At 35.3% G+C, this 13,196-nt stretch overlaps 1 protein-coding gene across 4 annotated transcripts in view; it reads left to right on the top strand.

Moving 5' to 3' along the window:
• The window catches only part of CCDC18 (coiled-coil domain containing 18), a 39,753-nt gene that overhangs the window by 213 nt on the left and 26,344 nt on the right, over positions 1–13,196 (top strand). For 2 of the 4 annotated variants that reach the window (XM_034437315.3, XM_034437312.3), the window contains exons 1-9: positions 81–468; positions 2,644–2,804; positions 2,945–3,095; positions 3,231–3,395; positions 4,020–4,129; positions 6,569–6,697; positions 7,951–8,047; positions 8,676–8,797; positions 10,941–11,250. In XM_034437315.3, the coding sequence (XP_034293206.2) occupies positions 2,671–2,804; positions 2,945–3,095; positions 3,231–3,395; positions 4,020–4,129; positions 6,569–6,697; positions 7,951–8,047; positions 8,676–8,797; positions 10,941–11,250 (1,218 nt within the window). In that variant the 5' untranslated portion in view covers positions 81–468; positions 2,644–2,670. Of the gene's footprint in view, positions 1–80; positions 469–2,643; positions 2,805–2,944; positions 3,096–3,230; positions 3,396–4,019; positions 4,130–6,568; positions 6,698–7,950; positions 8,048–8,675; positions 8,798–10,940; positions 11,251–13,196 lie in introns of those variants that run through there. The other 2 variants (XM_034437314.3, XM_034437313.3) reach the window with 2 other exon arrangements.

Here is a 13,196-nt window from a genome sequence, read left to right as displayed (position 1 = left end):
AGCGCTACGCTGACTTGTATATAAAACGCGGAGGGGGTGGGGGTGGGGTAAAAATGGGAATTTCGCAGGAGCGTCAATTCGAGCCTGTCTAAAGGCGGGTTACTTCGGTGACGTTCCCAACTGTCAATCCGAGGGGGGTGGGGTGTCTTTGGAGCTCTTTTTTTTATATTTGGGACAGTGTAACGCGGTTCTTAAGAGAGTTCAATGGAGGCACGAGGAGTGCTCACTGTGGGGGGGGGGGAGAGGAGAAAGTAGAGTTGCTAAGCAACGGAAAGCTTGTGGCCTGGAACCCGCGTGGTCAAGGCGGTTCAGGACCTGAGGGAGAGAAGGTGGCGGTGCCTCTGAAGGGGGGAGCGATATATTTATTCGTTTTATTTATTTTCACATTTTTTCTGAACCGCCCATTTCTCCGACGGTTATTCTTTTGGGGACCCGGAGCACTGAGAGAAAACATGAAATTACATAGAGGTGAGGGAGGAATATTAGCCGAGAATGAAGACGAGGCGGTGGAGAAGCCTTTCTGAGGAAACAAACCCCATTGCAGTGCGATAGGAAGGATAATTGGATCTGGTTCAGATTGTGTTTGTGTTAGATCGAGTTAGAGCAGTGTTTCTTAAGGGTTTTTTTTCTCTCTCACGACCCTTTCTCGGTTTTTTTAAAAAAAGGAGCCCAAAATTGTTTTTATGATTTATATTTATCAGTATTTGCCATATTAACAATTAAAATGGATCCATTAATAGTATATTTATTGAGTAGTGTAAAAATATTAAGCCGGTTAGATGTTAACAAATAAAATAGGAAAAATCCTGTTTTTTTTTAAACAAAAAAATAATAGGAAGAGTATGATGGTTTTAAACTTTTGCAAATATCCTGTGTCTGGCAAATAATTTTGATTTCAAGGACCCCTGAAAGGGTCTTGGAGATCCCTAGGAGTCCTAGGACTATATAGAAACACTGAGCTAGAGGAATTAGTAACAGCTTCAAGATATTTTTATGATAATTTTACTACATTTTTAAAATAGAAATATAAAAACTAACATGAACTAATAATGAAAATATAAAAGAGTAAAGAGAGAATAAAACCAAGAGTGCAGAAAGAGAAAAAGAATGCAAAGAAATGATTTCTGAAGAAGTGATTTATGACAATTTTTCACAGTTACAATTGTTGTAGTCTCTCCATGGTCATGTGATCAAAATTCAGATGTTTGGCAACTGACTCATATTTATGACAGTCACAGTGTCCCGGAGTAATGTGACCGCCTTTTACTAACTTTTGCCAACCAAAGTCAATGGGGGAGCTAGATTCACTTAACTGTTACTAACTTAATAACTGCAGTGATTCACTTAAGTGTGACAAGAAAGGTGGTAAAATGAGTTTGGCTTTTTTACATGTCCGCCAAGCATGATAAAAAGTCCCTTGTTCACATTTTTAGCATAAATTTGAAGTACATCTATACGTTTTAGACAATTTTTCCAGTGACAAATACCATCATCATTTTTTAAAATTTCTCTTTAAATATAACATAATGTGAATTTCAGTCCTTTCATCCACATATTCTTGCATTGTTTCTTTGTATATTATAACCAAACATTTGTCCCATTTTATCATAAATTACTTTTTTCTTGTTTCAAATTTTAACAAAATGTTGTATATGTTCATCAATTTGCACACAGTTCTGAAAACAGGTTAATTCAGTATTGAGTTAAATAATGTTAACATCATTCACATGTATAAGAGTGTGACATCAATAGTATAAGTACATATTAAAATGAGTGATGTCTACCATTCAGAAAACCTAACCCAGTTAAAACTACTGCAATTTTGAAGAACTTTCAAAGGAAAAAGTGGATTCAATTATAAAAAAGTTATTCAGTAATACCAGATAACAAATAATGTATTTAAATAATATTTAAGTTGCCTTCCTAATAAAGAGATCTTAATAAAGCTGAATATGTACTGTAAGTATCAAACTAAACTTAATTCTTCTAGAGAGCTACCTCATCTAGGCTGAAATTGACTTGTATTTCCTTCAGTGGTCTAATCAGGAACATCTTGTCTGGATTAAAGCTCAATTTAGCTATCATCCAGTCCATCACTACCACGAGTCCCAGATTCAGTAAATAAGCATCAAGTACCTTGTTGAGTCTCCTAATGAAGATTTAGAATGAACCCTGAAGATACAGATGTATCTATGGAATTCTTACATACATCTGTATCTATGGAATATTAATGTACTAACATGAAGGAGTATAGCATTATAAACAGCATTATCTTGAAAACAACCTCCATGGCATTCAAATCAGTACAGTATAGGTCCTGTGTTGGTTGGATTTCTGTTAACTAGAATATGTGAATTATGCACCCTTTGTATTTATGCAGGGCACTTTCTCCTAGTTATTACCTTCTATTCATCATTGGGTATTATTATTCAACTTACAGTATTCCTATAAATTAAAAATGACCATAAATTGAAGTTTGTTTCCAAACAACTAATTTTTGATAGTTATTAATGTTAAACAGTAGTATGAAAGTGGCTGAATGTATTTGTGCAGCTAGAGTTAACATATTGCTTTCTGTTATGATGAGAATTAAATAGCATTTTTTCAAAGTGAAAGGTGGTTATATTACTATTCTCTTATTAGTTATTTATTTCAGACAAATGAATATAAATGGAACCTAACTCTTCAGCTTCCAGTGACCAACAGGAAGATGTGGAAGATTTGCTTGCTAACATTGTAGCATTAAGAGGTCATCTAAAGAAAACAGAAAAAAATTTACAAGACTTGGGAGAACAGCTTTATAGGTATAACTGTATGGAACTAAAGTTACTGGTACTAATATGCTTATTTACATTGTGTTTATATTCTAACTTCGAGATTTTCTGTCAGAATAATTAGTATAAAAAATTGAAATAATATGCTTCTTTTATTTTTGTTTTTCCAGTAATTCACATAATTCTGAACTTGGCGTTCATGATAGTGAGCTTGAAATTTTAACACTGGAAGATCTGGTTGATCCTTCTGAATTACAGAATAATACAGTGAGCAAAATGTCTTGGCATAACAGTGATTCTTCAAGGAAACCCAAGAACAAAGTAATTATTTGAGAATTTGCTCATTTCTAGCAGTATGCCTACATTACCTTTGGTTTATCCCAAATCCTGATACTGTTGATCCTAAAAATTAAAAATGAACAACATTTGTACTTATTACAAATGCTTTTTTTTTAGTCATATTCACTGGCTTTTGATAAGAACATGGAAGAGGAAAATGAACTTCTAAGGGACAAACTGAATGTAGTCCGTGAAAACAATGCTTCATTAATTTCTCAGAACCACAAACTAATGAATGAAATTGAAACGATAAAGTTTGAACTGAACCAGGCAAGAGCACAAGTAGGTATCTTAAAAAGCATGTTTATTACCTGTTATATTGTTAATTATACCCTATAATATTCTCCTTTATGTTGAATTGTAATGTGTAATGTTTTTATGTTACCACTTATGAATATTTAGCTGCATTTTTTAATATTAACCTTGGCTCAGATTTGGAGGAGTGAATTTTAAAGTGGCATAATGATGTATCCTTATTAAAACCATTGTTCCATATTACATAAAGAAAAAAGCTACTTGATGTGTCTCACACATTACATTTTAAGCGCCACAGCAATATTAGATCACCAAAAATCAGTCCTAATCTTGCAAGATTTTATAGCCTTGTTATATATGCTATAATTGTCAATGTTTAACTATATCGTTAAGTGAAAAAAAAATGGTCTTCATAGAATATTATTATTTCTATTGTTTAATTGACTAACTTAAAGTATGCTATGTGCAGATTAATAATATTGGAAATTAGTAAAGAAATACTCTATTTATATTGGTAATTATTGAAATTATTTGCCTAGTGGAAGTAGCAAAAAATTAGATCGAAAAAAGAAGTTTGTAATCAAATAAGTGTAAAAAAACTCTGTTAAAAAAAACAGTAATGGATTCTTCCTTTTTACCTTATTTTTCTAGATATCTTTCCTGGAATCTACTTTGGGTACACGTTCAGTCCATATTCCAATATTAGAAGAACAGATAGCAAACTTGGAAGCAGATGTTCAAGCTCAGAATAGACTTCTAAAGTAATTATTGTTTAAATTAATTTTTCTAATTTGCAATGTTGGTTCATTCACTATTTTCCACTTGGAGCTTGGTTCACTCATTTCATATTGAGATGAATGTTTATACGCTGTATCAAATTGGGGTTTCCTTTCTGAAAATAAGGTGTGCTCTAGGCCCTCCAGTTTTGGGAATTCTTTATCTCTTCTTTATCTCTTGTTCTGAATGGAGTTGCACTACCCCAAATAGAGCCAGAGCGAATTTGGAGATCCTCCTAAACTTATAGCTCCTGTTTGAGGACCAGATAGCAACTGTGACCAGGTCAGTCTTTGCAGAGCTTTGTGTTATGTGCTAGTTTCACCCTTTCTTTCAGTGGGAGTCTCTGCGCACTCTCAATCATAGCTTGGTCATCTTCTGGATAGACTATTCTATAGTCCATTGGAATCTGTTAATTAGCATTCTTGAGATATTTGTATTGTATCTGTATTGATGGGTTTGTCTGTTTTCTTATTTTAATTTCAATTACCAATTGTCTACTTATTTTCTGTTGGGGAGGGGTTGATTTTTTTTTTAATTATTGTTGTTAGCTGCCAGAGTTTTTGGTTTGAAGTGAGTAATGATAGTGAATGTACAAATGAATGAATGAATGTTCTACCCCTTCCTATCCTTCTAGAAAACTAATTGAATATAGATAGTCCTTGACTTATGATAGAAATTGGGATTGGAATTTCCAGTGGTAAATGATGTCATAAAGTGCAATAGTATTGCTTAGCGATGGCAATCCCTGAGTCCTGGTTCATTAAGTGAATACCTTGGTCGTTAGGTGATGCAACTTCTTGCTGGCTTCCCATAATCAAAGTCAATGGTGAATGCAACAAGAAATTGCAAGTCCACGCCCACAAATAAATGGGAAGGAGTGAGGGGGTGCATGAAGGTGTGGGGATGGGTAAGGAATATACATGAGATCCACTGCATGGCATGGCAAGGCAAGAGTGTGCGAGTGCACAAGCGGTGTGCAAAAGCCATGGGTAAGGAAAGGCAGGCAAAAGACATAAGTCAGAGTGTGTGACAGGCATGGTGTGGATTAGGGAATGTGAGGATGCACACGAATTGTGTAAATTGGGCAAAGTAGACAAGGTAGTGTGCAAAAGGCAAGGCACTAGCAGAGTTGGGGAGAGTGCAAGGAGGTATGTAATAGGTGCCATTCAGTTGAAAAGGGTGCACAGAGGTATGTGACAGGCACCATGCAGGTCAAGGATAGAGCCCAGGGGGTGGGGTAGGTGTGTAGGGGTGTGTGAGTGGGTGGTGCAGAGGGACTTGGCAGAGAGTACATGGATGGAAGAAACTTAACCCAGTGACCTGCTGGCTTTCCCATTGTGTTTTTAGAGAAGTTGGTAGGGAAGATGACAAATAGCCATCATATGATTGTGAGGCACATAAGTATGAATGGATTGCCAAGCACCAGATCGTGATCATGTGACTGCAGAAAGGAATATAATAGAATAAAACTTTATTGTCACTTTAAATGTACAGTAATTAGCATATATTAAAATGAAATTTCATTGCATTCAGCTCTCAAAAGATAAGAATTATGTATATACCCAACACACACACACATATATGACACAGAGAAACATCACAGTCTAGTTCGAATGTATACATATACATGGCAAAAAAATGCTGGGATTGGCAGAACTCTGAGTACCATTCATAACCACTATTCATTCAGTGCCATCATAACTCAGTGCCATCATAATTGAACTGAAGAGCCGAGGTGGCGCAGTGATTAGGGTGCAGTACTGCAGCTACTTCAGCTGACTGTTAGTTCAGCGGATCAGCGGATCAAATCTCACCGGCTCAAGGTTGACTCAGCCTTCCATCCTTCCGAGGTGGGTAAAATGAGGATCCAGATTGTTGGGGGCAGTATGCTATTTAGTATACTGTCTTTGGTGTAAGCCACCCAAAGTCCTTGGAGAGTGAGCGGCATAGAAATATGAATAATAAAATAATAAAATAAAATAACTTGGAACAGTTGCTGACCTAATAGTTGTAGATCAAGGAGTCCTGGTAAATAATGTTCTGATCTTTAGTTCAGGGGTCCCTACCCCCCAGGCCACAGGCTACTACCGGGCTTTGAGCCGTTTGGAACCAGGCTGTGGAAGTGGCGGGTGAGTGCACATGCATCCCTACTTGCAATAGGCAAGGGCATACATACGTGCCCCATTTGCGTGAGCGGCAGTTGCACATGCCCGACACTCGCATGGAACCATCCACCCACCCCACCTACCTCGCCAGGCCAGAAAGGTTGGGAGACTCTGCCTTAGTGTACATTACTCTGGCCATTTATTTCAAATTTCTATACTGAAAATATTATTGGAATTGGGGAGATGAGAATGCTTTTCAGCTGTTAATATCTTTGCTATAAGTAAATTTACCATATTTTTAAAAAATCTGTATTTTAGAGATACAGAAGATAAATTAGAAGAAAGCCAGAAAATGCTAATGGAAAAAGAATATAATTTGCAGAAATTAAAGGAGGATTATAGAAAAATGAAGCATGATTTAATTGGATGGTCCAAACAAGGGAAGAGGTGACAAATTACATGCATTTTTGTGTTTAAGTCTGAAATCTTTACTATATACATTTTTGCTGTAGAATAATTTTTAATACGCTCAATATTTTTAAAATAAAATAGCATTCAGCAGTATTGTTGCATGTCATATATATGTTTGAGTGCATATTGAAGATATATATATCAACAGGTTGTACTGGTTTTTGAACCAATAAAAATTCCTTAAGGCTGACAAAATCAAGTACATTGAAGGCAAGAAAGTTAGTAGTGAATACATCATGAGAGTGAAGATCTTAAAATCCAAACTCAGTGAAAGAAATACCATCAAGGAAATAAACATTTGGGCAATCCCAGTCATTAGATACACAGACGCAATAATGGACTGGACTCTGCTTAAGTTTACAGTTATTATGATTGGTGGGATTACTGGGTATTTTAATGAAATGGCTGCTGCTAGGTAACAATTGGGGGAGGGCCAAACTGATCTTTCTGCAGAGACATGGAAATAGCCCTTCTGGTTTTTTCTCTTGTTTATGGTTTCAAGAAAGCCGTGATGTAAAGCATATAGAAACAGAGGATTCTTATTCAGGCCTACACTTTAAATATTATAGGCACTAGTTTAAATGTGCAGAGTTAAAGAAACACTGGATTCTTTGTTTTCTACAACTAACTGTTGTATTTGCAAACTGTTATTGGCATGGAAATAAATAGTAGTGTACAATTCACTTGTACAATTCTTTAGTTGGAGAGAGGAAATAATAGCTAACATTTCCAATTTGCATGCATTTCAGGTTTACTTTCAGGGTTAAATTTATTGGAAAATTTATTGTAGAAAATTATCAGTACACTAATGCTGTTGTTCTGTTTTAGTGATTGAGCATATTCAATAACTACTCAGACTGAGATTTGCTGCTGTGCTCTGAGCCATATTCAAAATTTACATATTTATTAAATTTACATGCCGCCCATCCTGCTATTAAGCGACTTTGGGAGGTTTACAAAATGTTCTTACATCAATAGATCTGCTTATGAAGGAATGTTTGACCAAAGCTAAATTTATTCTTAATTTCTCATGAAAAACATGTAATTTGGACATGTAATTACATGTAATTTCCTTTACATTTTGAAGTTCTTTATCTAAACCTTTTTAGAACTGAGGTATGTTTGAATGATATCCAACAAATATGTATTCTCTATTGTTCGGTTATTGTCTTTTTGTTGATGAACCATTATTTTACCTCTTTAAACTGAGCTGCTATTTTCATTTAAAGAACTGAACAGCAAAGAAATGAAGCACTGTATAATGCTGAGGAATTGACAAGAACATTTAAACAATACAAAGAGAAAATAACTAATAAACTGGAAAAGGTAAGAAAAGACTCTCAAGATATTTAATAGAACATTTATATACCATAAGCTATGAATTCAACTATTAGTTCTAAAACTAAAGTCACTACAGTTGTTTAATATGTTTTTGCCTGTACCGTAATAGCATCTTAGGCAATAAAAATTGGATTTATTGTGTATCAGAAACGTAATTGTTGCTGTTAAAAGGTTTGGAGGATAGACAGAATGTAATGCTATTTTATAAGAATTTAGGATACAGATTTACCCAGGAAAAAGTCTATTTGTCCTAAATGAGCTGATAATTAAGTAGGCATGCATATGATTGCATTATTTTTATTTATGTATTTTCTTCATTTGCATATAATCCAATCACCAAACTCTAGGAAACCAAGTAATATAATATCTGCAAAGAAACAAACAGAAATAACCCAAATTACACGTAGTCCTCAACTTATAATAATTCATTTAGCAACTGTTCAAAGTTACAATGTCACTGAAAAAATGCCTTACAACTGATCTTCTCATGTCCAACTGTTACATCATTCCAGCGATCACATGACCTAGGTGCTTGGCAGACTGATTTCTGCCTTATTTTATTATTTTGATAAATAATGGGTTGATTGGTTCTGTATATTTTTCTTTTGTTCAGGTCCAGGTTGAAGAACAAATTTTAGAAAAAAAGTTAATAAACTGTGTAAATGAAAAGGAGAAGTTGCTCACACAATGTAATACCTATAAAAGTGAACTTGAAAACATAAAAGATCAATTGAGGTAAGGGTCTGTCTATGTTAGATTTTGGCATTTAAACTATCAGAATTGCTTTTATGATCATGAAGTCTTCTGACATTTGATAACGGTTAATGAAAATAGTTGTATGTCCCATTCAAGCCTTATAGCAGGTAAACAACAACCTTTGTGCATATTTTGTCCAGTATATAGATTTAATATTAACAGTATTTGAATTCTTCACATTCTTGTGTATTGTTTTGTATTCCCCAGTAGAAGTTTTAGATTTTGAAATATTAATATTTGATTATAAGCAAATGGAGAGTCAGTTTGATGTAGTGGTTAAGGCATCAGGCTAGAAATTGGGAAGCTGTGAGTTCCAGTCCTGCTTTAGGCACACAGCCAGCTGGGTAACCTTGAGCCAGTTAGTCTCTCTCAGCCTTCGGAACCTAGCAACGACAAGCCACTTCTGAAATCTTGCCAAGAAAACTGCAGGGACTAGTCCAGGAAATAACCAGAAGTTAAGATTGACTTAAAGGCACACAGAAATAGGTAGATATTGCTATGTCCGGTGACAATAAATACTTTAAGCCAAAAACTCTTGAAAATGGGAAACACTGAACAATCTTTTATAAATTGGTTTATTGCAAAGGTGGGCAAAATTTGAGAGAATTGTTATTTTTTTTCTGGATTTCAAGAGAGAGATTTAAATCTTCCTCCATTCCAATTTGAAACTCAATTTCTTACCCACTGACAAATGCTTCCAATAATAAAATTGTTCCCAAATAGGTATATGGAACTATTTTTTTCAGAGGCATGAGTAACTTTATCATTATAGGCCTGGTTTATTATTGAATTTATTCGGGGGGGGGGACTCTGTGTATCTAGAACCACAGGGTATCACTTTGTGGTTGTTCATGGCAGGCCTTGTATAAAGTGATACCTATATTTTGGAATGTCGTCTCCTGAAATTTGTGAGGTATCCACTGTTACATTTTATAAGCATCTGTTGTAGATTAATTCCTTTTGTCAGGTCTTTTTTTAATATGAAAGATAGCTTAATATTTTTCCCATTTTCCTTTTCTTTTCCTTTTTTCTCTTTCTTACTGTATATTTTTATATTGTTTTAATTCATACTTTATATAACGTGTTTTATGTTTTCTCAATCACATTGGATGCTTTGGTATAAAAAGTTATATATAGTTCACACACACACACACACACACACACACCGTGGTCACATGACTGCATTTTGTGACTTTCAGAACAAAGGGTTCACATGACCCCTGTTCACCTAATGATTGCGGGTTCACTTGATGACCTCTACAAAAAATATCATAAAATTGGATCTCGGCATGTGGATGCCTCAACTTACGACTGGAAATCCAGTCCCAATTGTTGTCATAGGTGAAAGACTACCCATAAAATATTATTAATAATCATATTGAAAGGGAAAAAACTGACAGTTAAAATTCAAAACTATCTGGAATTGCTGGATGCCACAAAATAGATACTGGGAATTACAATTGATTTATTGTCCATACACTTTATGGTTTACAAAGGGATGTTATATGCAAAACAGAATCTTAATTTCTGTTTTTAGGAGTTAGGTGTATTTTCATAAAACACTACAGAAAACCAAAGTATATTATTGTTTGAAGAACTATACTACTGTAAAAGAGAAATACAGCCAAGTCCGGCCACCATTTAACTTCTTTCTGGCAGTGGGCAATACTGCACAATTTTCTTTAATGCTACAAGTCTCAAAACATAAAACATTTAAAACTGGTAAGTTTCTGAGAAGATATGGACCATTTAATGGTATGTGTGTATGTGTAGACATATATAGATATCACACTTACATGCACGCATGTATCAATATTAAAAATGGTGATAGGCTTCTGCCAATTTATATAATGGCTTAACTTGTGTGTTTTTTGTGCCTGTAGACTCCAAGTTGTCAAATATAGATTATTGATGCTTTATTGTAATTATTAGTTTTTTATGACAGACTTTAAAAAGTCAGGATGAAGTTTTCATATTCCAAAAGATTGTATGTAAATGCACAGCCTGATTTTTGGAATCCATTTTCAAAATAAAATTGTGATTCAAATAATTATTGTCAAAGATATCATGTTGAGAATAAGATAATCTTGAAGAACCTGTTTAATTTTGTTTTGCATTTTAGACAATTAACTGAAGAGAACTGTACCGGAATACAAAACCTTAAAATTATGGAAGCAAAAATGTCTGAAATGGAATTTTTGCTCAAACATTCTCAGCAAAAGAATCAGATCCTTGAAAATAAACTTCAAGAACAAAAAGCAGGAGTTCAAGAAAAAAATGCCGTAATAAATGAAAATGAAGATTTAAAAGCACTAATCGCACGCCAAAAAGATCAACTTAATTTGTATTGTCAAGAAATTCAGCGTTCAAAAATAGAACTGAAAACTTTAGAAAATGTTATTTTCCAGTTGACCCAAAGCTCATCAAAAGAGGTACAATGATTTCTCTGATATTTTTTGAAGGATATCTTAACTGTCTTACGTATGTATATTGGTGTGCCTATGCTTTCAAGTCAGCACTGCTTTCTAGTAACTATCTGGACTAGGTCCCTACAGATTTTTTGCAAGATTTTCAGAAGTGGCTTGCTACTGTTGTCTTTTTTAGGATTGAAAGACTGGCCCAAGGTCACCTACTCATTTTGTTCCTAAGGCAGGATTAAAATTCATGTATTAACAATGATAAAATGCAAACTTTTCTCTGTACAAGTGAAAGGGTGCCTTTATCCCTGTATAGAAGGACCCTTCTATATGAAACCCTTATAATAGCTATTGTTTTACTTTATGGTGGAAATTACACATTAATTACACTGAACTGCAACAGAGGTTAGTATACATGATTCCGTATGTTATGGTAACCCAGTCATTGTCTTAGCATATTGCATGAACCAGCTATCACATCAAACCAGTGGCAAATACGTTTTATGAGCTAAGAGTTCATCATATGGTGTAAATCCAACCTTTGAGTTCCAAGTTAAAGACACCCCCAGTCTTACATGGGATTTATGAGATGACATATGGACTCTTACTTAAAGAGGTACATTGTAAAAGCTCCTCTGAATGAATAGAATAACTGCATTTACACATCCTTACCTTGACTAGTTGCTGACCAGCTAAGAAAATATTCAGAATGAATTACTCTAGAACAGTGATCCCCAACATTTCCGGCTTTATGGACTGGTGGGAGAAGGGAGAGGGAATGGTTCCACATGAGCGGCAGGCCAGCACGCACACACATGCAACTCCATTTGCCACTTGCACAAGTGGAGCTTCACAGGTGTGCATTCATCCACACTCGCTCACCCTGCATCCGCAGCCTGGTTCCAAACATGCTGTAGTGTAGTAGTGGGCTGCGGCCCCGGGATTGGGGATCTCTGCTAGAGAATGGTCTGTCAGTAGCACACTATGTAGATAAAGCAATTCCAAACAGGAACTGCTGTGCCATTCTTCTTCTTTCCCCTGATAAAGTGCTCTTGGAAGCACAGTTGCTCCTAATATATGTAGTCCTTGACTTATCACCATAATTGAGCCCAAAATTTCTGTTGCTAAGTGAGACATTTTTTGAGTGAGTTTTGCCCCATTTTATGATCTTTCTTGCCACAGTTAAGTTCCCCATTAACTTTGCTTGTCAGAAGGTTGCAAAAGATGATCACATAACCCGAGGACATATGATTGAAGTGCCAACTGTCTAAATTTTGATCACGTGGCCATGGGGATGCTACAGTGATCGTAAGTGTGAAAAACGGTCATAAGTCATTTTTTTTGTGCCATTGTAACTTTCAACAGTCACAAAAACAAACAGTTGTAAGTCAGTAAGGATTACTGTATTTTTAGGAGTATAAAATGCACCTCCCCCCCCCCAAAAAAAAGAAGCTGAAAATTTGGGTGCGTCTTATAATCCGAATGTAGCTTTTTGAAAGCTTTTTTTCCAGCCCTAACGCGCTAACGAGGAGCTAGTAGTGAAGCAATCTTCCCAGCTTTGCCTGCTCCCTCGCTGTGCTTTAACGAGGTGCTAGCGAGTGAAGCTATTTCCATGCTTTGCTCCGACTCTCACCTGTTCTTTAGAAGCCTGGTAGGCAGATTTTTTCCCCCTATTTTTCTCCCCAAAAACTAAGATGCGTCTTATACTCCGGTGCGTTTTATACTCCGAAAAATACAGTACTTGTAATGGTAGATATTTATAAAGTATTAACTACAGTCCCTTTTTTGATAAAAGAACTACACTAATAATGAGGGAATGGAAATATAAAAGTGAAATGATGCAGAGGGGACAAAATATAGGGTGTATTTTCCTTTTCTTCACATTTATCTTACCTATTTTTTGGAAATATCCTCACAATTTCCCAACATTTAAAATGTTTAGACAGCCTCATCACTCCTGA

The sequence above is a fragment of the Pantherophis guttatus genome, chromosome 3 (assembly GCF_059756535.1).
Source record: "Pantherophis guttatus breed Tessera chromosome 3, ASM5975653v1, whole genome shotgun sequence".
Classification (NCBI taxonomy): Eukaryota; Metazoa; Chordata; class Lepidosauria; order Squamata; family Colubridae; genus Pantherophis; species Pantherophis guttatus.
This window is presented reverse-complemented; position numbering and strand designations above follow the sequence as displayed.